General features: G+C 33.2%; 1 protein-coding gene across 2 annotated transcripts; it reads right to left on the bottom strand.

The window, feature by feature from the left end:
* Positions 1-1,861: 1,861 nt before the first annotated feature.
* Positions 1,862-8,542, bottom strand: LOC122292292 (P-loop NTPase domain-containing protein LPA1 homolog 1). 2 transcript variants are annotated; one of them, XM_043100548.1, is made up of 8 exons: positions 8,391-8,542; positions 7,592-7,750; positions 5,933-6,252; positions 4,603-4,684; positions 4,003-4,428; positions 3,187-3,888; positions 2,846-2,956; positions 1,862-2,426 (listed from the first exon to the last, which is right to left on the bottom strand). In XM_043100548.1, the coding sequence occupies exons 2-8, from the start codon at positions 7,745-7,747 to the stop codon at positions 2,058-2,060; spliced, it is 2,166 nt and encodes a 721-aa protein (XP_042956482.1). In that variant the 5' UTR covers positions 7,748-7,750; positions 8,391-8,542; the 3' UTR covers positions 1,862-2,057. The 2 variants fall into 2 exon arrangements, with proteins under 2 accessions (XP_042956482.1, XP_042956481.1); XM_043100547.1 differs by having other exon boundaries at positions 8,137-8,498.
* Between the last annotated feature and the right edge of the window lie 19,309 nt (positions 8,543-27,851).

Here is a 27,851-nt window from a genome sequence, read left to right as displayed (position 1 = left end):
CCCCTCAAACTGAATCTGAAATGGAGTTTATGCACCAAATACCTTATGCTAGTATGGTAGGAAGTGTGATGTATGCAATGGTCTGTACAAGACCTGATCTTACCTATGCTGTCAGTGTTGTGAGTAGGTTTATGAGTAACCCTGGTAAGGCACACTGGCAGGCTATTAAGTGGCTATTAAGATACATTTCAGGAACTACTGTTTTGGGCTTGAAATATGGGAATAATGTTAAAGAAGGGTGTGAATTGGAAGGGTTTGTAGATGCTGATTATGCTGGCAGTGTGGATACTAGAAAGTCTCTAACAGGATATGTTTTTACTGCTTTTGGGGGGGCTATTAGTTGGAAGTCAAATTTGCAATCTATTGTAGCCTTGTCTACAACAGAGGCTGAGTATATAGCTTTGACAGAAGCTATAAAGGAAGCTATATGGTTGAATGGGATATCACATGAATTGGGTATATTTAAAGGAAATATAACTGTACATTGTGATAATCAAAGTTCTATACACTTGGCTAAAAACCCAGTATTTCATGAAAGGTCTAAGCATATAGATGTTAGGCTTCATTTTGTAAGGGATGTAATTGAGTCTAGAGAAGTTGGAGTGGAGAAAATTCCAACAGAGGAAAATCCCTCAGATATGATGACTAAGTCCTTGCCATTAGCAAAGTTCAAACACTGTTTGAACTTAATTAATGTGAAAACTGTTGGGGTCCCTTAGTAGAGGGACAAAGCAGGAACAACCAAGATGAGAGTAGAATAGGAATGATGAATAAAATATTGTCAAGGTGGAGAATTGTGATAAATGTGTCAACTATTTATGTCTTCAATCTGTTACTAACTCATCTTCATGCAGATTTTAATTCACGTGATAAGCAGCAGCCCTTATATGATCAATGAAGTAATGAGAACCTGCAGTGCTTTAAACGACATCCCAGCAGTTCAATAAACGGCACCCTATGCAATGCTTTAAACGGTGCCGTCTCACTTAAAGCATGGGATGAAGGAAAGCCGTCCGATTGATCTTTACTTCATATATATATATATATATGTGTTTATCGTGTTAGGGTTAAGAGAGTGATTCATTTTGTACAGAGGCCGTCTGAGAGTTTGGGTGAGTCCGAGTGAAAGAAAGAACTAGGGTTTGAGAGGGAAAAAGAAAAGCCAAAATCTTGTGGCTTTTCTTGACTCCATTGTAGTTCTATCTTGTACAATGGCATTTTGGCCTTGAAGATTCATTAATAAAGTGATCTCTGAGGCTGTTCCTGTCGTGGATGTAGGCCATTAGGGCCGAACTACGTAATCTCTGCTTGTATCTTCTTCTTTATTATTTCCGTGCATATTTTCTTGCTTATTTACAGATTTATTTGCTTATCTTGTCATCCTGTTATCATTATCCTATCATTTGTATATCTCAACTGAGTTTCGGCTTTAATCAGTATCATATCATATTGAGATTCATGAGTTAAGTTCTGTTTTGAATCTGTATATATATAGATATATATATATATAAATTGTCATATTGAAACATTGGATTGAATTTCTGTATTGGGAATCTTTGGATATTATTGTATATTCGGGTTTTAAACACAACACCCTGCTTCGTCTGATCCTCAGGACCGAAAAACAGAGGATATACGTAATTCCCACAGTTTTGGCAAATTTGGTGGACCGGGTTTTGAGACTAATTTAGAGTTACTTCTCCACATATGCCCTCCCGTCGCCTTTCACCCGTCATCCGCACCCTCGTCACCATCTCTTTCTTTGCCTACCCCTTTCTTTTTCCACTCCGCCAAACACAGTTATATATACATTTTGCATGAACTGAGGATCGCCAGCACACCAAAAATTAAAAATTAAAAATTAAAAATAAAATAAAAATTAAAAAAAGCACAACAAAGAGTGTTCCAAGTCATTAAAAACCATAAACCAAGTTATACTATACACATCCGAGGGTACGAACTGAACTTGCCTGGGTAGGGTACTCTTTCTAAGTAAAAGCTGGAAAAGGAAAGAGAGAAAACGCAAAAACACTAAAAACCGAGACAAAATTTTTGTGCTACCCCAGAGGAGCGCCTGAAAGAATAGGGTCACCAATAAACGACCGATGCTTTCTATGGGGTGGAATGCTGAGGGAGCGTTTTCTCATTTTGACATTACCAGAAGGCTTTCGCCTCTCATTCTTCTCCATAAACAAAGAGTAAGAACACAGCTCTGACAAAGGCTCACTATTAGTTCTCTGGAAGAGCTCCAGGTTTTGGCGATATTTATCCCCTTGCATATCCAGGGATTCATCCCTACGAACAGGCGCAAGCTTATCCTTGGCCTCATCATCATCTGAACAGTATCCATTCTCCATTATGTCTTGCATTGCCAGATCATCGTACTCTTCATCCGATTTTGTAGACTCCTCATCAACTGAACCGATCTGTATAGCAGAGAAAATGTTTAGTGATTGTTTAAATATTTAAATGTTTAGTAATCTAAATGTTTTTCCCAACTATCTTGACCTGTGCCAGAGCATCAAAATTACAAAGAATGTTTTGTACTTCCTTTTTCTTTTCCTTTTTTTTTTTAAAAAAATTTTTTTTCGGCACAGTTCATAAAGCTTTGCTTATCTGTGTCACAGCCTAAGCCAGGTCACATAATAATTCACTTGTAATTAATCAACGTGTTAAAAGTAATTTAAACACCCATGTATAGGACTTTATTTGATAGAAAAACAAATCCAGCTGACATGCCAGATGTAATTTTTGAGCTGCGGTAGTTCTTCAGATGACTCCAGTTATTCTCTTTAAGTTACAAGATAAACTTATGATTTATATATAATAGACATTAAATCCATACCTCTTCAAGGACCTCTTTGTCATGGTCATCACTTAGATCATCATCAGTAGCTGCCTCGGGTGGATCATCAATTTCTTCATCACTACCATGCACTGAGTGCTCCTCCTTGAGCTGAACAAAAAGATAACAATTAAAAATCCTTGCAGATAGTAGTGTATCTAATCAATTGCTGCAGAAAGTTTTCATTGATCTTATCTATATCACAAAATTCAAAGATGGATCGACTATAACCTTGGATTTTCAATTTAAATTCATTTTGTGTAAATTTCTGGTTGTACTAGAAATAAAGGAAACAAAACTATAATAGGTTTTCTGGAAATGATAAAACGTTTAGAAAATACCTCCTTGGAAGGTCCATCAGACATTCTCGGTGAGCTGCAGCAAGAAGAATAATATCTACTTCCAGTATCAGTACCGTCAGCTCTTGACTCATCAACACTTCCAGCACGACTGGTGCCACCATCACTGGGCCACGCACTGATTCCGTAGAGACCAAACTGAAGATTAACTGGTTCAGCCTTACCAATCTGGGTCACATGGCCCAAAATTGGCTTCCCATTACTATCGACTGAATCTACAGGCCAAGCCTTTGCCACAGATCCATCAGTATTAACGAGAGCCATGAGATGCCTAGAGGAGCCTTTCCTCTGAAGCAGTTGAAACATCCCCTTGGAGGTCAATGAATTGGCAGCACACTGGTTTCTGTACTCCTCGTCAATCACAGTAACAGTGTTTGTGGCAAGATCATACAGGTGTTCCCCTGTGTCACGCCTACGAAGGCAACTGAAAACAGTAGCATGGATGGCTGCTACACTTCTATCAACATTGGTATTGTTTATTTTGGGGACAAGATGCTTGTCAGCCCGCTTGCATAGATAGTCTTGGATTGTTCTGATGTTTCGGATATACTTTACATATTTGTTCTTTGCTGGGTCCAGTGTCATATATTTAGCACGTACTGCAAATCGTTCCAAGTGTTTGTCCTCATTTGTGATGTATATCATAAATGGTATGATAGAAGGATGTTTCTTCATAAGCCCCATCTGCAGATCGGGATTAAAATCATCTGATGTTTAAGAGTAAACATACGGAGATAACTTTTCAGCAAAAAGAGAGGAAGACGACTGATGAAAAAAATATTAGCAGAATATATTTACCACAAAATTAAGGCTCAAGTGAACACCCTCAACAACCACTGATTCTTTTCGCTCTTCCCATGCGGTGATCAGCCGATCAAGACTGTCAATTACCATCTCACTTTGTGCCTTAAATCCTTCAATGGCCATCTGCTTTGGACTAATCAAGTCAGTTGAGCTAAAACCCCCTGGCGAGGATCTAGCCTCAGACTTCTCAGTTGAAGAACCACCAAGTAGTTCATCCTTGGGAAGCGAGTGTGAAATGCCTGCCAATTTTTTAGCTTTCTTTTTGGCCTTTGCTTCTGCAACAGCCACAGGATCCAAGAACTCCCCTGCATGGTAGGTTGAAGCCCATAGTAGAGGGTTTTGCTTTTCGTCTACAAAACTCCTCATCATATGCCGAATAGAGTCGGTTGATATAACTGTTGTGATCCCCAACCTGCTACCCTGCAAGACATCGATGATCTCAGATTTTTAAATCATGTGAACGTAGAGAAAGAAAAGTAAATAAAGCATCTATACATGAGCTTCAAATCTCCAAATCCTTTCTTACAACTTAAATATTATACGCCATTCTACAAAATAAGATGATAACAAACTAGTGTACTCGACGCAAAATACCAGCAATGCTGACAAAGTAGACTTGCCACAGCCACTAGTGCCACACAATAGTACAGTCACAGATTCCTTCCTTTCTCGGATTCTACAACAAGAAATGTAAATCAGGCAGAGCACAATACAATGTAGAAGAAAAATAAGTTAACACTCCTCAAAGTAAATTAACCTCCTTACCATCCATATAAAGGAAATAATCCCGCAATAAAGATAAAATATGATGGTAACAAAGTTATCAGTGGTCTCATTCCTATTTTAGCCGAAGTTTCAGCTTGAGAAAGCAAAATACTACTTTTGCCAAAGAGAACTAGCACAAAGAATCATCAATTAGATGTCGAAGCACATTTAAAATGAGAAGTGTGCAAGTTATCCAAGAAATCTGACAGAAAATGAAGCAGGAGATTTTTGAAATTGATGAAAAATGAATGTCAAGATAATTCATCAAATTTTGGCAAGGTTTCATACGAGCATTGCAAAAAGCTTTCTGCAGTTTTTCCATCTAAACTAACTTTCTCAGCAACTATGCTTTACAGTATCCTACTGTGCAAAATTTTCTCTACATGAAACCTACAAATCCAAAGCCAGAACTAAAAAATAAGCAGCCGTTTAATTCTAAATAAACAGACAACTTCTCATGAAGTACCAATAACAGCCCATGGGGCAAGAACAGCACGGAAAAATTGCAAGTGGGGGCCTAAGGACAAGGTAACACAGCAATTATTGCGTTTGGGATTAGATTGGAAAGGAATAACGAGTGTTTAAAAGGCACTACAACTAATATACATAATTCATTCATAGATGTAGCCATGAATATACTAGCCAATATACTAACATGGTAGCAAAAAAGAACACCAAACATACAAAAAATATGTCAGAGATGCAAGACATCATATCCATTATGTAAACTAGAGAGTCATATAAAGATTTTACATTTTTTTTTATTTTAAATCACACTTCACAAACATAAAACCCCACAGCAGTGAAAGGAATTTATTCAGGGCCAATCTAGACGGGCCAAGAAATTATTAGCAGACAAGTGGAACTGTTTTACAAAAAAAAAAAAATCATGTAATTTATCCCGGCAAATAAGAACTTTGACAAGAATTCAACAGAACCCAATATCCAACAATGCCCATAGGAAAAGGCAACAGCAAGTCTATAATATAAGCAATGCAGAGGACCAAAAATAAAAAATAAAAGAAAATGCATAGTAGCACAACATATGCTACTGACTACACCAACAAGCTACAATGCTAAAAAAAACTAGGAACAGTGAATTCCTTAGATTAGGACAAGTATAGACTCAGGTGAATAAAGGTATGAGATTACAATGTACCTGCATGCCAAAACTAAATCTGCCCTCTGGTTGGGACCCACATACTTATATTCAGCCAGTGCATCACACACAACATCTAGGAAAGTTTTCCTTCTGACAACAACTGTCGTTCGTATTTTGTACAATTCAAATGGTACACTCTTACTTCTATCATCTTTCACTGCAACCAAATGCTTGGGCGCCTCTGTTTTTCCCAAGCAACCACTGGTAGGACAGCCATGATCTACCGAAGCATCCAATGTCAATGTGCTCATTACTTCTGGAAGCAAAGCATCGTTCGAATTTACACTTCTGATCAATTCAAGAACTCGTTGGCTTATCTGATGAGAGGAAATACATTTAACAAAAGCATTATTTACTTAGCAACGCATGGGAGTCAATTGCAATAATTCACCAAAGAAACTCAGTGCTTTAATAAAGAAGTAACTCAATCCTCCAACTCCAAACAATGAAAAAAAAAATGTTAAGCAACGGCTTACCAAGAAACAAAAAATTAAGAGGCAACACTACACCAGGGAATACGTTTGAATTGTGTTCTTATTTCAATATAAACACTTTCCTTGCAACCTAATTTTGCTAAATATTCAAATTGGACACCTGAGTGAACACTAGTATGTATGATCTAACTAATATACATGCAGGCCCGAGATGGATGGCAATAAAACCAAGAAATAACTCCTTCAATTCTGGATTGCACAAAAACAACAACCTGATCTACATATCCATACTTTGAAAGCACAAGTGCAGAAATCGAATTTGGTAAGGATATATCAACAACAGTGGGAAAAAAATAATAATCTTAAAAGAATAATGTGACATAATAGCATAGACAGCCACAGGGCACTAAAGGTGCTTTGAGTAGTAAATAGCATGACAAAAGACCCCTTCAAGTTCTCAATTTGTGCTCAAACTTCGTTGAGAGCCAGAGATAGAGAGGGGGGGTTGGGGGGGAGGCAGAGAAAAGTTATTTTCCACCAAGGAAATTTTTAGTCACGCATTGAATAATTGGATCGCCTATGTTTTCAATCATTAAAAGAATTGAAAATTTACGTTTATAAAACAATAGAGCACCAACGACCCTGGGAGGACAAGATGAGAGAGAGTCTACTAAGTTTGCAAAGCCGATTCATACTCCAACAAACGCCAATGGCTGAACCAAGGATATGTCGGTAAACAGGTCAGGTCAAAGACATTACAAGGACCACATGCAGACCATAAAATAGGATCTTATTAATAAAACAAATTAAAGGAAAGGAAAGGACCAAATCTTCAAGAACAGCATCATGCACTACAGATCAATATAAACTGATGCTCACAAAAAATACCGACTAATACTCATCGATGTAGCCTTGAAAAATAAGAGTATCATTTTAAGGAGATGTTCAACAAACTACTATAATGTTTTTTTTTTTTTTTTTTTTTGGATAAGCAACAAACTACTATAATGTTAAAGACCTTAAAGACAACATACTCAGAAAATTCACAGAAAACATTGCATGCAACCCAAATCAATCCCCGTAAATCACCTACGACGTTACATAAAAGCACAGACACACCAACTAAACACAAACGATAAATAAAAGAAACTTAGTACGAATTAGATTAGATTCAAAATAAGAAGATCATAGCTAAAGCACGTAAGCAAAAACCATATACTACCTTGAACGCATGTCGAGCTTTACATCCCATGAGCTGCAGAGTACTCTGCAGAACCGGACGCGTGTACCTAAACGACTCTTTCTCTTTTTCTTTCTCTTTCTTGTCTTCTCCATCCTCCACCACCACTATGTACAGAAGTTTCCCCGACTCCGCCATTTTCTACGCGAACAGATTCAAATTCAAATTCTCAATTTCAATCACAAAGAAACCCAGAGCAACCAAACCACAAAAACAAAGCTCTCTAGTAAAATTTTTTTAGCGAAAGGATTAATAAGAAAAATATATAGAAAAGTTATTGCTGAGAGGGATAAAAAAGGGTTAGATGATGATGTTCTAATCAATGATGGGGGCTATAAAGGCACTTTTAAAACATGAATCCGGGAAAACCAAATTTGACCGAGAAACCGAAAGAACGCATGAGAAAATAGAGACAGAGAGATTGCGATTAGAGAAAGACAATTCGACGGCAATGCCGATAAATCCGGCGAGTAAATGTGAGAAGCGGGAATCGGAGGTTAAAGCGAGGGGAGACACGGCGATCGAACCTGAGAAAAACGAATCAAGAAGAAATTTTGACGAGGTCCGGGTAGGAACCAGAGAAGGGGGGAGGGCTAGGATTTATAAGACGCGACGATCCGCCATTGGAAGGGCTTGGCGTTGCAACAGGACCTCTGCATTCTGTGTCACCTGGCCTCCATCTCCACGCATCGCACCGAGCGACCCTCCACGAGTCTCTCGCTCTCGCTCTCGCTCGCCGCTAAGAACGTTCCTAATGACGATTTTGACCTTAATTCCTTACCTGAATTTCAATCCTTTGTTTCTAACTTGGGAAGTTGGTCTCTCCTGACTCCTGAGTCCTCCGTTCGGAGTGGACAGGCCATAATATCAAAGAGGTCTGGGGGGTAAACGATGCACATACCGTGCCTTTCGTAATTAAAAAGGAAAAAGAAGACAGCGAAAAGGACTCTGACCAATTAAATTTATTTAAATTTTGTTTCTTTTCAAATAATGTGATGGGTTCCTTAACTCGTAATTGACAATATCCAAATCTTAGATAATATTGTAATTTCACTTTCATTTTATCCTAAAATCAAATTATTTTAAAAAAATATCTTCGTCCTTTTGTACATATCTCTTGTTTAATAAAAGTCCATTTTGTTTATTAAGTAATTACTTGTTACTTAAATTAGAGATCATACGATATTGAATTAAAAAGAATTTTATTTACAAGTCAAAATATTTACTTTACATGATTTGATTTGAAAAAAAAAAAATTAAAATCTGAATTTTACAGATAAAAAAACTCTTTTGAATTATATATACAAATACAAATGGGCATATGTTTTATAATTCACAAAATAAAAAAATAATACACTCATTTTTGTGTATTCCTTACGTACTCAACTGATGTGATTGGTCAAAACATTTATTTTATATTAAAAAATATAAATAATCACATTAATAGAATACATAAAAAATATATAAAATTTAATTGCACATAAAATTTTTATAAAAGATATAATTAAATCGTGAAAAGTTAATTGCACTTGTTTTGAACTCATCATTTTCGACACCCTAAAGTATTAAACTTTCATTTCTTACTTAGCATTCTCCATAAATGAACGAAAAATTTAAAATTATATGCATGATGTATTGATATGCAAGTGCCATTTTTTAACTATCAAATTGCTTTTTCTATGAGTTATTACCAAATGTATTTTTCAGGTTGAGAAAATAATACGTGCAGGCCACGTGTGCAGCTTTATGTCCATTTTAGTCGGAATAGATGATGAATGATGAAAGTAAAGTAGAACAAAAACGTTAATATGGCAAAGTGTTAATAGATTGGGTTTTTAACTTTTTCGTTTAAATTCCGATCAACAAAAGCAACAAACTGATGAGTTCCAAGATTACTATTTTCCTGAAAAAAATAAAATAAGATATGAGATACATTCAATCGTATATCTTAAAGTCAGTTGCCTCTCTAGTTTGAAAACAAAAAAAAAAGAGAGGAAAAAATAAAGTAAATATTGAAGTGTTTGCTCCTATACTAGCTGCAAATTAGTGAATTGTTAAGAGTTTTGTTTTGTTTTTGCTTTTCAGGAAATTACAAACTCTCCTGTTAGGATTTGTGCTGGACTTGATTCAAGAGTATGGATGCATAGGAATGAAGGCACTCTTCTACTTCAAAAAAAAGAAACATATTTTGCCAATTCAAGTGCAAATACCTTTCTGGAAGCCTCCTAGGGTTAATTGTTTGAAGTTTAATATAGATGGATCTTCCTTGAACAATTCAAGACATGCAAGATTGTGAGGACCCCGCCAACATAAGGGGATAGACCATCAATGAAGTTGAGTGGAAGAAAGATGGAGAACACTCCATTGATTTAGTGAAAAATAGTTGTAAGTGCTCTAGAGTGTAGCTAGTCTAACACATGGATGAGTAAGCAATGTGCAAAAGGCTTGGCAGACACATACCAGTGCAAGGTGGAGAATGGGGAGCTAAAGAAGCTAGTGGCTTTGATGAAACAAGAGTTACTTGCCCTAGCCGAACAACGATTTAAGACAAACTAGGGAATGTGGGGGTGAATTTTGTATGTAAGAGGCACATGCATATTTTGTAACCTCTTTCATTTCTGATCATGAATAAATCTAATTTTTGTCATTAAGTTTATCATTATATTTACTTCTTGATTTTTGAGACTTTGATTGTGTTTACTATTTTCATTTATACATATCTCTATGTGAGAAATCATATCTCTATATGAGATAAACATGTATCAATCATCATAGGATGAGACAACGATTTATTTGAACCATTCATGTGAGATGTTGCCACAAACTTCATACATGAAGGAGAATTTCCCATGATGATTTGGGCGAATAGGTATCGCATTTGGCCTCACCTAATAGTTAAGATGTAGAATCTCTCAATATCACGTGTTAGTGTCTTCCAATTGGACGGCTAGGTAGACGTTTCTTCGGTGTAATATGTATATTTATGTGTGAGAGTCAACTATGTTGGGTAACATGTGAGTTGAGTTACATCGTGTTGGCCCATTAGGCAACGTATGTCTGTGTGACGAATGTTTATGAGGCAACTGTGAGATGTTGTGTGACTAGTGTTACAAATTTTACAAACTAGAGTAGAGGGTGATTCATTGCCTTGGTAAATATTATGCTTTTAACTACATTGCTTAGAAGGTGATTCTTGTCATGCTTATATGTATTGTGTATGTGTGTTTCACAAAAATGTTGATTCCTCACCATGTTTATTGATCTATGTATCTATGCTAGAGATGATAATTCATCGTCATGCATACATATATGATCAGTATCTATACCGATCACTCTTTTTTATTCTAATTATGTATGATAGTATTGTTCTCAAGATTTTCAAAAAGTTTTGGGATTTTCCTCTAACCCTAAAGCTTTATGTATTTCTACATCAAAAGAGTAATCAGTATTTTAAAATAAAATTAGGATATTTTTGTTTTGAAAAAGAAGAAGAATAAGGAAATAAATATACTTTGATCATTGAGAAATTTATCAATTTAATTCACAAACTAAGATTAATGAACGTCCAAATTCTAAAGACGAAAGAAAAAGTCAGATATGACTGCTTTGCATCGATTTGAGCTATCTATCAAAAGAACCACTCAACAGATCTTTTCTAATTCCTATATTAACTTGTAATTAAGCAAGCTTTAAATTTTTTAGTAGGGCAGTAGGAACATTGTTTTTGTTCGTTTTTTTGTGCTTTCTCCTCTTTCTAAATTAGACTTTGAACGAGTCAAGCAAGAAAGTTGCACCCATCCGAGCTATCATGCACATTCCACGGTTTTTCATTAACTACTTTAACATCTAACCTTCTCTCTAAACGACCACATCAAAAGAAGCAAAAATAAAATAAAAGAAAAAGTGTTGTACCCTTGACTTTTTTAGCATTGTTTTAGGGGAAACGTTACGAAAGATGTTGGATTGACGATACTGATAACTAAGATCGGATGGAAAAAGCTAAAAAAATCATATCATATTTGATAATTAATTATATATATTACTATAAGAAAAATAACTTTTTGTGTCACATAAATTTACTTAAAAAACACAAAATGAGTCTCGATTAATTGTTAGTTACGCATTTTGTATTTTTTACGATAAATTTAGGTAACGCAAAAAGCTATTTTTCTTGTAGCAAACTAAAAAATAACCTGTTCAATCTTAATTTTGTTATCAGTAAGTATAATTAATAAAACGTTTCAAAATCTTCACTTTGACAATGAATATGAAAACCGGCCAAATCCATCAACGTTGAGTCACGGACTCACGGCATATTTTGTCTGATAATTTCACGTACGTATGTACACGACTTCTTACTGCAGAAATTATGGACCATGGAACTGGAACACATCGGTAATATTTATATCATATCTAACATGCATGGATATATATTATCTTGCGTAATGCTTTGGACCATGAATCTGTCCAAGTTGAATTGTTCAAAATATAAATCTATGCTGAAAGAAAAATACATGTAAAAAATGGTAGTATTTCTTAAACTCATGTGTGGCCGTACGTACTCATCTTGAGCGACGTTCGAGGAAGTTTGTTTTCATCATTTTCTTTTAATTCGTTAAGAAAAATATTTTAGTCATAAATAGATTATATAAAAATAAACTCACAAACTGATTTAATTTGATATGATAAGTTAGATTGTAAAGTTACTTTTACATTAAAATAGATCTAACAGATGTTATAAAACCACATGTTTGTGAGTTTATTTTGTGTTTTTTTTTTGTGTCAGTAACAATTCTCATTTCTTGATACTGTTTAGGGTAATCTTGCTATAAATGGCAGGTTGCCATAATGATCAATGTGATTGACACTTTTGAAGGAGATTCACTTCAATCACCTCTAAAACATTAATATTTAGCGAAAGTATATAAACATAGATGAATAGATCATAACATTGTAAAAGCAAGATCTAGGGTGTACACAATTAAATCGGGTTGTCAAACTCAAGAGACGTTTGTGGGTAGGATCTAGATCCTACCCGAGGTGAAGAACTGCCAGGATTCTCCACGGATAGCTTGCGCATTTAAAGGTGGAGAGCCATAACGATGCGTGCGAGTACTCATGCTTGACTGTATGTGGTGGTGAGTAAACTTCAGGCGTGGGTTTGTTAGAACTTAAGGATCAATGATCGCCAAGAAGTGATCTTGTAGTGTAGTTTTTGTGTAAGATGTTTAGAAGGTGATACATCAAACCAATTTTGACCTAGGAAAAACAAAGGAAAGGCAAATTAAAGAAGGAAGAAAGAAACTTGTAAGAAGAAAAGTGAAAGGGGAAGAAGAGGAATGAGTCAAATCTCTTGCTTCCTCCCAGGCCAATAAGATTGATTGTGAGATCAAAAGACGATGAGTTTTTGTTTATTTGTTTGATTGAGTTTTTCCATGCCTTCTTGGATAGGGAATCCATGCATGTATTATGAAAAGAAAAATCCAACCAAGGGTGTAGCTACGATCGAGTCCTGACTTTTTACGACAAATAAGGTAAATACATCATTTACGCTTTAATTAATAAAATTTTTTAGTTTACAATTCAAATTATTAATTTTGGACATACCACCCCCATCTACCTAAAACTTGGGGAATGAGGTGAGATAAAAATTTTGTTAGAATATAATTTAATTATTTGTAAATGGTAGTGAGATGGTTTGAGTTAATTTTTTTTTTTTTTTGGGTTTTGGGAAAGGAGAGACAAAAAATTAAATAAAAAAATATTATAAAATTAAAATTTTGTTAGAATATAATTTTTTTAATGTTATTTTTGTTTCGTGATTAAAAAAAGTTGATTTATTTATTTATTTATTTATTTTTTGGTTTGAAAATTTGAGAAAGTTGTAATGATTAGTTTGAAAGTATTTATATTTGAATGATGTTTGAGAATGAAATATGATGAAATCAAATGAGATGATATAAGATGGAATGAGATGAAAATAGTTTTCAAACATCCTCTAGTCTCATTGTCCAATTGTAGTCATCGCAACGAATGTAGAGGTGATGTGGCTAATCCTTGACCATCAAATCTCAACTAAAGGTGTACATTGCAAGTTTTTCGTAGCCTGAATGTGTGTGTGTGTATATATATTCAAGGACAAATATTATACAAGCTCTCAGTTTATAGAGGCAAAGCTTGGTTTTAAACCTTTTTTAATGTGGAGAAGCTTAATGACAACACATGGTCTGTTAAAAGAAGGAATGGTATGGAGGGTTGTCAATGGTCACAATATTTCTATTTGGAATAAGGAGTGGTTGCCTCAGTCTCTTTCTTTCAAAGTAAGGTCACCTGTGAAAGTCTTGGATGAAAACTCAAAAGTAAAGGAGTTGATAATTGAGGATCTTCACTATTGGAATGAGAAACTAAAACTCGATATCTTTAAGAAAGATTAAGCTATTCAAATATGCAGCATACATTTGAGTAGAAGAGAGGTTGATGACAAGGCAATATGGGGCTACTCAAAGGATGGAAAGTTTATAGTGAAGAGTACCTCCTATGCAAGGAAAAGCATTGCAGTTATTAGTCAAGGTGAATGCTTGAGCAGCCAGGAAAAAAAAATGGGTGGGAAAAGTTTTGGAAAATGCATATCCCTGGGATAGCTATGCAGTTCCCTTGGTAAGCACTTAATTCAATCTTGCCCATCCAGAAAAATTTATTTTAGAAGAAGTGTGGAAGATGTTTATGTCTGATATGTCACAACCCCACCCTAACAAGAGCGAGACCGTGATCCCGTACTTGTTCTTTTTTTTTTCCTATTATAATAGTAAATTTAATTCTAAATGAATGCCCATATTATTATTATTATTATTATTATTATTATTATTATTATTATTATTATTTTAAAGATAATGCGTGACGATTCGAACGCATCACGCATAAATTCTAATTTCTAACTGAAATAAATATCTAATAGACATACCTTTACATTCCTTTACAAAGGACTCTCAGAGTCCGTCATTCATTTATTTAAGATAACTACTTTAAACAAAAAGGGACTCAGTCCCTTTAGTCATTACAAAAGAAAACTAACTTAAAACAGGAGGGTTTCCATTATTAAAACATAAGAAACATATATCATCATAGAAGAAACCAAACTACCCAGGGACTACTAAACATCGGCCTATCCCTCCTCAGTAATACTCAGCTCCTCAGTAGATTCGTCTGTACCTGGACGTTTAAAACATAAACACAAAGTGAGTCTAATACTCAGTAAGTAGTACACCATGCTGTTAACTTAAAAAGCATATAGTACTTTCTTTTGAAAACATGCATCCATAAACCAATACTAATTCTGACAATACTTCCATGCATATACTTTCTTTATAACATCATACATACACTTACTTCTTACTATCATGCATATACTTACTTTATACTTTCATGCAAAAATCTTTATTTCTTATTTTCATACATACTTATATATCATATCTTCATGCATACACTTCATTTAATCTTTCACTTTCTTGTGGCCAACACACTATTACGCCCCGTGTGTTGGGGTTAGCGGTCATGTTGGACCTGGATTCCACCCGTGGCCACAGGTTAGGAACCCCTTTCTGTCAAGGAGCAGCACTGGGTGCACTACCAGTACTACTTACCCAGCATTGCAATCTGCCCATTTCTTTGATATCATTTCCTTTCATGTGGCCATTACATACTTTCATACATTAATTCATTCCTTTTCTTTCTTTGAAATCAACATTTTCCATATCTTCCTTAGTCCGATGAATATGCTTTTATTTTGAAAAATAACATTTTATGTCATGCTTATATATAAATAAAATCTTAGTTATTTCAAGAAGCATGTATAAAAAAATTTCATGACTTAGGATCTACATGCATGCATTACCATATACACATACAATCAATTATAATCGATAGGATACTTAACATGGGCTACCAAGAAAGGCTTGTACATAATATAAACTCATTTATTCTTTAATTAGAAGAACATTTGGAAAGAGATAGAGATATATTCTTCCACAAGAGAACTTGGCGTGGACGCATGGTCATAGCTACTTACCTTGATCCGCTGAAATTCCTTTAACTTCAGAAAATCCTAATCCAATAAATAACAAGTGTGTTAAAACTCATCCAACATCCTTTAGATCCCCTTTTTAACGATGGCTAAAATATTATAAATCCAACGTCGTTTTCTACCCTTAATGTTACTTCAAATAACTACCATCTCAACAAATCTTTACAAGAGTAACATAAGAAGATAGTTAATTTAGTTAACATAACATCAAAACAGCCCTATATATATAATTAATCCCTTAAAACAGAACATATATGTAGATATACAAAACATAACATCAAAACATCCCCATATAAATACTTAATCCCTTAAAACAGAGTATATATGTATATATATAAAATATAACATCAAAACATAAACTAAACAATTTAGTTAGCTTCTAAAATCACACAAAATCATCTTAAACAATTTACCTTAAGCTCTTAGATTCTTTCAAGAGGTCAAGTGAAGGTCCAAAGCTTGAAGAAAGTGAAAGGATTGATTTCTTGAAGAGGAGAAGAAAAGAGAGAAGTGGAGTTGGCTAGTATGGAAGAGAGATGAAGAAGACTTGTTCTTCATTTGTTAGGTGTAGACCGATGGGTTTGAAAATGAATTTCTTCATCTATTAGGTGTAGACCGATGGGTTTGAAGATGAATTTCTTCATTTATTAGGTGTAGACCGATGGGTTTGAAAATGAATTTCTTCATCTATTAGGTGTAGACCGATAGGTTTGAAAATGAATTTCTTCATCTATTAGGTGTAGACCGATGGGTTTGAAAATGAATTTCTTCATCTATTAGGCCTTAAAAATCATGTACTTAATTTATTTTAACAACCCGCATAAAAAAAATAAAAAAATAAAAACACACCCATCTAAAATGAAATAATAAAAATCTTTACATGAACATATTTAACTTAAGAAATAAAATAAAATGACGTAAAGACTCACGTAATAAGACTAGGGTATTACATGATATGCTGCAGGGAAAAGGAGACTATTTCAATTTATGCTTTGGACATGCCCACCTGCAAGTGATGTATGGGTTGAGAGACAAAGTGCATTGCAGAAGTGGATTCGTGAGGATGTAAATTTTTCGCAACTATGGGGCAACTTGCAGCAGAATTTTAACTAGGAAAAACTAGAAGAAATATATGTAATTTTTGTAGGTATTTATTCCAGAAGGAATAAAGCAGTGTTTGAGGAGAAATTTGATAGCCCAAATAAGGTTGTGTAAATTAACTGTCTTATTTAATTTTAAAGTCTTTCAAGAATCTGATGATGATAAAGAAGAGTAGTAAAATCTAGTTAGTAGAGAAGAATGGAAACGAAATGGTTGCCACCCACTGAAGATGTTACAAAAATTAACTTTGATGCAGCAATGAATAAGGCAGAGCAGAATATGGGAATAGGAGTGATAGCAAGAGACTATAGAGGGGGAAATCATGTTCTCTCTGTGTGCTGTTAAGAATTTTGATGGAAGTACTAAGCTAGCTGAAACATGTGCTTTGTGGAGCGCTATAGAAATATGTAGTGATCTAAATTTATAGAAGGTATCTTTTGAAGGGGATGTCCAAAAAGTTATCAATGATATTGACAAGAAGGAGGCTACATGTGCATGGATGGGGCAACGAGTGAAAAAATCAAATTCATTCTCCATCACAGATCTGATTGGGAAGTGATCGAGTTTAATTATAGAGAAGGAAATAGTGTGGCACATGAACTAGCAAAGAGGGAGCTAAAAATGGATGGAGAGTTGTGCCGGATTGAAGAAGGTCCATCTAAAATGATGCCTACTGTTGAAAAAGAAAAGCCATGTATTTAGTTTTCATTTCAATAATGAATGAGAAGAAATTTTTTTTGCCGATGTTGCAAGAATTCCACACATTTCACGCTACTGCGCATGCCCCTAGCCAATGATTCTAATTATTTCCCTTGAAATTTCAATCCATCGATCGCAACCAAGAAAGGAACATATGCCGCTATGTGTTCTACTGGGCCTTCCTAACCTCTATTATTCTCCAAAATCTACATCATATGAGTGGAAGATGTTAAGCATCCGGCCTCTAGGCTTTATCTCAAAAACTACAATAACAAACAGGAAATAAATTTTTAATTTTTTTTTCTTTTAATAAAAAAAAAACACATTCGACGAAACATCGGCGTGACCAAAAGGACCATAATAAGGTGTGCTGAACAGGACATGACAATGGCTTGACTACGGCTGGGTTTGAATTTGAGATAAAAGTTAAAAGTTAAATAAAATATTATTAAAATATTATTTTTTAATAATATTATTATTTTAAAATTTAAAAAAAATTAAATTATTTATTATATTTTATGTTAAAATTTAAAAAAATTATAATAATCAGAAGAGATGAATTGAGATGAGTTTGTTTATTCTATTCTCATATGCATCAATATTGTTTTACGGCATGAATACAGTGACTTACGATGACATATTCCAATAAGAGTAATGCTACATACAGTCGTGGAATTGTAAACGCCGCGCAATCGCTTTGAAAAAGAGTGGGGTCCACGATTAAAAAGTTAGTTTTTTTTTTTTTTTTATGTAGATTCCATATTAATTCATTTTTTTTAAAACGACTACACGCCATTTACACAACCACAACTGCAAATATCATTTCTCTATCAATAAACGTGAAGAACGGTGGTCTTACTGATCTAAAGATTTTAAACACCGGTTGAGAATAGAATAATTCAAAGAATATATATATTTTATTTATAGATATTGGAGCATCACGTACGCATCTATTTGCCAAGAGGTTAAAGCAATGGGAAAACTTGAATTTCTAAAGAGAACTTTACTTTAGGATTGGATCATTAAATTAAAAAAATAAAAACGCGTTTGGTAATGGCCGTGCTAGCTGTTGACTTCAAGGCAGGATGCATCACCATGTGAACCAGCACTTATTCTTCAATATGTAAAGTGAAAATGATTCTATACTAGTTTGGTAAGAACACAAGTTGGACCCTTAAATTATATATTCAATTTCACTCCTTCTTCTAACTGATTACATAAAGTTTTTGAATTCTATTCTATTCTGACGATCGATCATTTTAGTTTAAATATTGAAACAGAATATTTCTGTACAAACATATATTGATATATATATATATATATATATGAGTTTTATTACGTATAAACAAAGTTGCATATTAATCTGCATACAAATACTGATTATTTCATATTCAAATTTTAAATTAGTACTATTTTTAATAAAATCTACTTTTTAACCAATCATATTAGATTGGTACACATATTACTATGTAGTTATGCTTGTAATTAGATTTTTTTCTATATATATATATAGACTATAGTACATATTCAAGATTACCACTATATACCCTGTTAAAAAAAAAAATACAACTATATACATATCTAAATTTCATCACTATGTCATAAAATTAACAAATAATTACTATGTAAATTAAAATAATATAAAAGAAGCAAGGAGTAATTAACATATGATAGTTAAAATAAAACTTAGCAATCGAGATGGGGCTGTAAAGGTATTCCAATCTGCTGTACTTGTTACGATCTGGGGCTAATCGTGTACGTATTGAACTTCAAAATTAATTAATTAATTTGGGACTCATAAAATTCCAAAATAATATGCTTTTTTTTTTTTTTTGTCCAAAATAACATGCTTGTCGTGTCGTGATGGAACAGTACTACACACTACACATGCATGATATATAAATGTTCTATGAGAGCTGCTTCTTGTACGTAACAAAAAGGGGCATTCCAGCACGTACTGACGTGTTATTATTATTAAAAACAATGGAAATACAAAACTAAAGAAAGAGAGAGAGAGATTGGGAGCGCCTTCTCTCATAAACTCTGTCGGAGAATGAATACACTCCGGTATCTAATATTCTTATCTTCTTCAAAGTCTCTGAAAGTGGCTTTTGTAGAACAGATTTTATTTAAGAGAAAAAATCATGAAAAGATAATATATATTCAAAGAAAATGTTGTAGAACAGATTTTGTTTAAAAAATTTCATTTATAACCTATATATGTGTGTGTGTAATATAAGCATTGCCCTTGCCCTTGCCGGTGAGAAAATGCAGAATGAGAATGAAGAGAAGGAGATAAGTTATTTTTAAGAGTAAATTTACACTTATGCCCCTTGCCATATCAGTCCGTAAGATAGACTACGTTTTTAGTTAGTATATTTAGCATTAATCATGTTCTATATATACTCGTGGAAATTAAAACATTGGAAACGAAAAATATCTATAGCTACCCTTGGAATGGAAATAATGGCCGGTGGGTCCATGAAGTCTTAACTTTTTTATATATGTTATGTTTGGAAAATTAACTCAATATATAGGAACGTCGTAAGTACGCTATACACGTTCTCATTATGACTGGACTTTCCTCAGTTGACTATTATACATAGATAAAAACGAATTCAAGAATATTGGAATATGATGGGAAAACAGGAGAAAAAATATCTATTGGAATCTGACTGAAAAAAACTTGTTTGGATGCGTAGAAAGAGTTGCGTTTCTTGAAACGCACTCGATCGGTCAACATGACAACATATATGTAGACTTGCAGCTAATTAATTATATTCTGAATAGCAGTCATATTCCAGTGGATTATTTTCTTTGATTTTCTTAGTTCTTTCTTCGTTTGAATTGCCAAATATTCGTAGAACTTGTAGGCCTAACAATTTTTTATTTTTATTTTTCCTAACGTACGTACGTAGTTGAATTTACATTATATATGGCATCGAAATTTCCAAAAAGTAAAGTTTCGATTCCTACATCAATTTCTCCGTTCACTTGCATATGTTTACGTATTACGTGGTGCATCATGTGGCTAGCTGTGTGTGTTTTTATTATATATTTGTTATATCTTTGGTATAAGTAAATTACATAAAATAAACTCATAAATAAATATAACTTAATGTGATAAATGAGATTATAAAATTATTTTAATTTTATTATAAAGTAGGTATAATAGATTTTATAAAATCACGTCAGTTTATTGATTTACTTTATACACATAATTTCTTTATTATATATGTAACAGTTTTCTTTTATTATATATGCGTTAAATTACACCTTCGGTATAGGGTCTAGGAAATCTGATTTTATATTCTTAATAATTATTTTACATGTGCATGTCTATATATATATATATATACACACACAGAGTTTTGCGATTGATTTTTTTTTTTAATTTATATATATATAAATATTTATATATATATATATATATATATCTCGGCCGCCAAATTCGATCTTACTGATCAATACCAAAAATCGGCCTGCATCATATTGATATGATAACTACTTTTTTTAAAAACAAATACATACTATATTTTTTTTTCCCTGGGCATCAGTACATGTAATTAAGAGTAGATCAAAATAATTCCATAAAAATAGGCGCCAACCAACAGAGCCAATTATTTTAATATAAATAAAATAATTCTATTTAAAAGTTTTTATACCAATGCAATCCACAAATAGCACTATTGATTTGTACACACGTGGATGAACTTATTCGAATTGATCAAATAATAACAATAATAAGTGAATTAATTATAAATTAAGAAATGAAATTAAATAAGAGCAGTGCTGCATCAATAGATGATGTAGCACGAGACGGCTTTTGACAAGGATATAAATATTTTTTTTTTATTTTTTTAATGTTTTTTCATTTATTTTTTTTATATATATATTTTTTAAATTACAACAATATAAAAAAATATTTTCTTAATTATTAAATAAATAAAAATAAAAAAATTTGTCAGAACCCAAGTTTCGGTGACAATAGCAATATTTATGGTTAAAAAATATATAGAACTAATTAATGCTGCTGAAGTACGCATGCGGTCCCCCTGCATGTAGTGTATATATATATATATATAATCGAGAATCATTTGATTAATTTCACGTACGTACTATCATGCAGCTTGAGGTGATCATTGTCTCAAATTATAAAAGATTGTCCTACTTCTCCATGTTCATGATATCATCCATACTCTTCCTCACCCTTACTTCACTCTATAAATGTAAATGTAAATAATATATAGAACGAATATAAATGTAAATAATTAAAGGATATAAATCTAGAATACTTGATAATCTGGAGATGCAAAAAGATCACAACACTTTCTCCAATTATTTAATTTCATTTGCTGGAAAGGGGAATGGTGACCTTGAGTTTTCTGTGCCATCAATTTTTTTAGAGAAATACCACGTGTATAACCATGAACGCGACGAACAGATGCTTCAACTAATAGATAATAGTATAATTAATTAATTATATAGTTGTTGAGACAAAAGTATTAATATATAATTAATTATTATAGACATTTCCTTACTAGTAAGTGTCAATTGGCTATCGTTCTCTGCCTTGTTAACTTGATCTTCAGGAGCAGATTTCTTCGGTGGAGAGTCCTCAACGGGTTTGGGACTTGGACTTAGCGGAGAAGGCATATTTCTTCTTTATCGTTTTGATAGCATCCTTGAAAATGATTAATATGATAAAGAAAATTAATTAGAAGAAATTATGAAAAGTATAACATTCTACAGTCACCTATATTGTAAAATATTTTTACTACTTTTATTCTTTATCTTCGGATGTATTTTCCATGCTTGTTTTAGAATCTCCCTCAATAACATCTTCATCGTCGTCGTCGTCAACCTCTTTTTCGTCCTCCTTATCCACTTCCTCCCTGGATTTCTCTTCGTTGTCTTCTTCATCTTCTTCCTCACTTACTTGAATTGAATGATCATTTAATACGGACAGGTCAAGATGGACAGGTGGGACGTCATCTCTACACAAGGGAAGCAAATCGAGTGCACCGAGATCAACAAATAAGTTAATACCCTCTCCATCTTCTTGGTAGGCCTCTACAATTGTAGTGTCATCTTTATCTCCACTATTCTTGTAATCCACACTCACTCTTGCTTTATATATATTGCGAGAGATAAATTTTTGTACGACTCACCAAGTTATCTTTCAACTATTTTCATTAGCGCTTTTCATTGGATCAATCAAATAATAGACTTGGGTAGCTTGACAAGCCAATACAAATGGATCATCTTCGTATCATTTAAATGCAGTATTGACACTCGTAAAGTGATCATCTTTATTATATAAGTATATTATATATAATATAGTATATATATAATATACTATATACTAGACTATATAATATTTAGTAAAGTTAGTCTAGTATATAGTATATTATAGCATATATATAGTATATTATATAAGTATATACAATAAACTATATAGTATAAACATATATAGTCTATAATTCTACTAGTAAAGTAAAGTTAGTCTAGTATATAGTATATTATAGCATATATATAGTATATTATATAAGTATATACAATAAACTATATAGTATAAACATATATAGTCTATAATTCTACTAGTAAAGTATATAATATTATATATATAGTCTAGTATATAGTAGATTATACTACATATATAGTTGGTTTTATATATAATATATATATATATAACTAACTATATTATATATATAGTATATATTATAATATATAAAATATGATAATATTTTCTCACGTATAAACATTCGAATGTACTATTTTATAATGTTCAAACGTACTAAAATATATATAAAATAACTATATATAATATATAAAATATAATAAATTCAAACGTTTTAATTATCACATTCGAACGTTTAATTTTACGTTTGAATGTTAGGTTCATAAACGTTTAGACGTTTACATCAATGTCCGAACGTTAATCAGATTACGTCAAAATGTATTGTCTATTTAATCCAAAAATCGAAACAGGAAACGTCATTTTCACGACATTTTTTGTTTCTCTCCACCGTCAACGTAGCTGTTAAACACTCGTCGACGTTGTCAAACTCTGACACAACTGTCACGAAAAGGTAGGCATCCCTATTTTGTCATTATATATATATATTAGATTTAGATGAAAAATAGAATATTTAAGAAATTTAGGTGGCCGGAGTTTCAACTTCATTTTCCAACCACCACAAGTTGTCATTGGCTAAATGGCCACTGTATAAAGGTTTCTTAAAGTGTATACTCCATTTCTACGGTAACATTTGGCCATTTAGAGCAAAATGTAATGATTTTTTAGAATGGCTGAGTCGACTATGTTGTAACATACAACGGTTCAAATGTAAAGCCGTTTGAATTCCATGTTCAGATGTACATTTTAGCACATTCGAACGTTACTTTTATTAGTAGTTATGTTCGAACATTTAATATAAACATTCGGACGTAGTACTTCCTACATTTAATCTTCGTTTTGCCTTTTACATTCAAATGTGTATATTTTACGTTTGCACGTAAATCTTGACGTTTGACAATCGAAACTTATACGTTTGAACACAAGGAATCAAAAATTTTAGCCGTTATATATTAACTTTCGAACGTGTATGCTATATGTTCGAACAAGTAGTAATGTTTCAACGTTAAACAAATACGTCTGAACGTTTTAACTTAATGTTCAAATGTATTTCCAATTATGTTCTAACGTTAACGCAGAGCAGTTTAAAATTAATACGACTTTGATGCTAGTAATTTTTTTTCCTTTTCTATTTTTAGGATATGGCTCATCCTTTGCATACCAGGAAAAGGGAGAGGGAAGTAGCCACTGAGGACACTACTCAGATCAGGGCTCGCACTGTTATGGTAGAGCGAGAGGTCTTGATTAATCAGTTTGACAAGCTCAGATGAGAGCAAACGAGCCTTAGAGATGTCTTCCTCAGTAGAAGCTAGGGAAATATCTATACATTGAGGGAGAAGGTATACCCCTAAATGGTTTGGGAGTTCTATATAGGGATGTGCTCCATGCCTTAGGACCTATCCTCTCATACCATGATTGTATGTGGTGTGTCGTTTGAGATTTCACTGGATGTCATCGCCGACCACCTTGGGATTTGTCAAGTAGTTGAGACATCGACTACAGCTGATTCTCAGACTGGGGATGCAGTCGTGGTTTGCATATTTACATCTACATTTGCACATAGCACACTCGAGGCAGGTAAAGACACTTCTACTGGCCCAGTTAAGCCATCATCAACTAAAGGTATAGACTAGTCAGAGGCCAAGGGTACTGATCATGAGGCTCGGGATGATAGCCAAGATGAGGATTTCTACATTCTCACCGAGAGAGACCGCATGCCAATCAAGAGGAAGAACGCCTTCAACCAAATACATCTACTACCTTTCTTCCACATGTTGCAACAAACGTGGATCTTGTGGCACATAAGACCACATTCAGTCGGACTCGGACATAGTTTTTTATCCGAGTGGCATGTGGAGATCCCCTTGATTTGCCACTACGCATCTTTGAGAGGGTCCGTCACAAGGTAGGCATAGTCTCCACGGACAACCTCGCATACGTATCATCATTAGCCAACTATTACTTGATCGGATTGTGCCAGTCTAGCCAGGTGAGCGGGTTATAGAGCATATGAGCCCCCTCGATATGACCATGCATCGACGTAGCATTGGATAGACGAGAGGGCATCCTCGGCATTAGCCACCCCCAATAGCAGATCTAGATCCTCCGTTGCAGCCAGGGCCCAGTGTGGGGACTAGTAGTAAGCGGTCGACGAGTACATCTGCAGGAGATGCGCGGCCTACTTGGGTGGATGCAGTGATTGATTGAGTTGAAATATTACATATTTTATACATTTAGAACCAATATATTTGATTTATTTTATTACATTATTATTGGTTTTAGATGAAGAAATGGTTAAGATCCATAAATCTAAGTTGTGATTTAAATTGATTAATAGCATGATTTTATGCTTAATTTTATAACTTGTGATTTACTTGAACAATGTTCTTTTACATACATAACATATTATGATATTTTATTTTATTATATTTCTTTCCTAATTTCTATTTTTTATATATAGTCCAAGAAGTGAAAATCATTAAAGAAATAAAATAATTACATGCACTGCATGGGACCTAAATTTAAAGTTCGGGCTTTTCGTTTAGTGAATGGCATGCTGCTGGCATGCTGCATGCATGGAAGGAATTCATTTGAGTGTTGGGGGCATTAATTTCAGCAGAGGATAAAAAGAGATTGGCATGATTTCTAGCCAATTGAGTTTCATTCATGCACGCAACACAGATATTTGCTTTTGAGTTTCATTCACACCACAACACATTTTAGGGGATGACAACATATATATCATTTTATTCACCCAGCGCCGCAGGAAGTTTCTCTCTTTTTGGAGAATTAATTCACTCATGCCACACAATATTTTCACCAACGAACTATAATGCCATCGAAGAGCTTCTTGAGGGGTCTAATTGCTGCTACAATCCAACCTCTTTCATTGCTTTCAATCTCCATCTCTGTTCATTTGGCTTGATCTTTTTATTCCCTACTTTTTATTTAATTTCAATTTGAAGTTTATGGGGTATTCTTGATATTTTTGGATTAAAAGTTGGGCATTTTATGTGTTGTTTATTTTATTCTATATCAGTTATTTTTCTGGTTTTTTTAAACTTCTATTAAATATGCATTACAATTACATTTTAGATTAATTTCAGTTTATTATTTTAATTTTCAGATTAATTAAAATTTTTTAGTGTAGTTGAATCTTTAATTGTTAATTTCAATTTGTTAGTCTTTTACGTTCTATTTCGACACTAAAAGAAATATAAAAGTATGAATCTAGTCTATGACTAGTGTCATTTTTATTTTCATTGTACCCTTTCATTCATTATATATACCACCACTTTTATTTGTGAAACTTTTCATTATTTTATACGAGTTTAGATTTAAACAACTTTTACCGATGAGACGATTTAGGAATTTTGTTCCTAATTATTATACGACATCCTCCTACACTTGGGATAGCTTTTGTGCTACTTATTTTTGAGTAAGTCAGTGATCTCACAGCTAACTGCACATATTGATCAACATATCGTGGCTGTAGAGAAGTTTGTCGCTGAGATAGCCCATTGCATAGATATCCTCAATGACAAGGTTGAATCCTTGACTGAGGAGATACGAAGCACAAATTTTGTGAACAACAAGTTTTTTTGAGTGTTGTTTACCAAATTCTATCATATTTTGTATTTTTCTTTTAATAAATGTAAGGAACAATATTATTTAATATATTTATTATTTTTTAATTTCAATTCTCAATCTTCTTTAATATTAGATTTTCCAACTATCATACTAAATCAATGCACTTCAAATATATATAAACATAAATATATTGTTATATATGTATATATAAATATATATTTATATAAATAAATATATATATAAACATAAATATATATTTATATATAAATATATAATTATATTTTACAAATTGTGTATATATAAATATATAATTATATTTTACAAATTGTGTATATATAAATATATATTACAATTTTTTAGACTTGTTCACAAATTATGCACTTTAAAAAACACATAATTTTCAAATTAGGGTCATATTTAACTTAAAATTACAACTAACATTCGAACGTTGGCGCCAAACCATTTCACGTTCGCACGATAATAGTCTCGATGTTCAAACGTATATGTAATGTTCGAACATAATTTTTATCTCCGTTCAAACATAAAAAAAAATCTCATATGTCTTTAGTGATAGTTTCCAAAACCTGTCATAGAAAATACTTTTTAGTGATGGTTTGGGGTTGTCACAATTTTCCAACCGTCACTAAAAACCAAATATGTTGTAGTGTTTGTCTTCCCACTCTATTCAAATATTGAACGCTATATCTAACACGTGATTCCAGTCATGAGTTTCAACCATCAGCAAGCGATGCATAACCATGCCTCATGCCACCCACTTCCAGTACCCATTTATATATGCCGATGATCTCAAACATGCTTACCAGCCTTTTTATTTCAATTTTTCTATAGTTTAGTCAAAATACAAATTAGAGTGATAAATGAATAATCAACCGTGCCCTTTGTTAGGATTGTCTTCTCATCATATGGCCAATGAAAATGAATCTGTTATAAGTACAACGTATATAAAATATATTATGTAAATCTATATATATGGCTAAGGACATTATAACATGATTTTATCAAGGTTTGGAGTTTAAAATTGGAATGATCCAGTCCAATAATATTTGTAAGGAGAATTTTATTGGGCCAATAATTGGATTTAAAGCCCATTAATATTTATGGATCAAGTAGGC

The sequence above is a fragment of the Carya illinoinensis genome, chromosome 13 (assembly GCF_018687715.1).
Source record: "Carya illinoinensis cultivar Pawnee chromosome 13, C.illinoinensisPawnee_v1, whole genome shotgun sequence".
NCBI classification, from domain to species: Eukaryota; Viridiplantae; Streptophyta; class Magnoliopsida; order Fagales; family Juglandaceae; genus Carya; species Carya illinoinensis.
The sequence above is the reverse complement of the archived record's forward strand: the minus strand, read 5'-3'. Positions and strand labels throughout refer to the sequence as shown.

Coding starts and splice junctions, on each gene's coding strand:
- LOC122292292 (XM_043100548.1), bottom strand. CDS start 7,747: ATGGCGGAGTCGGGGAAACTTCTGTACATAGTGGTGGTGGAGGATGGA. Junction 6,253..7,591: donor AAGCTCGACATGCGTTCAAG/GTAGTATATGGT, acceptor TCCTCTCATCAG/ATAAGCCAACGAGTTCTTGA. Junction 2,957..3,186: donor CTGATGGACCTTCCAAGGAG/GTATTTTCTAAA, acceptor CTTTTTGTTCAG/CTCAAGGAGGAGCACTCAGT.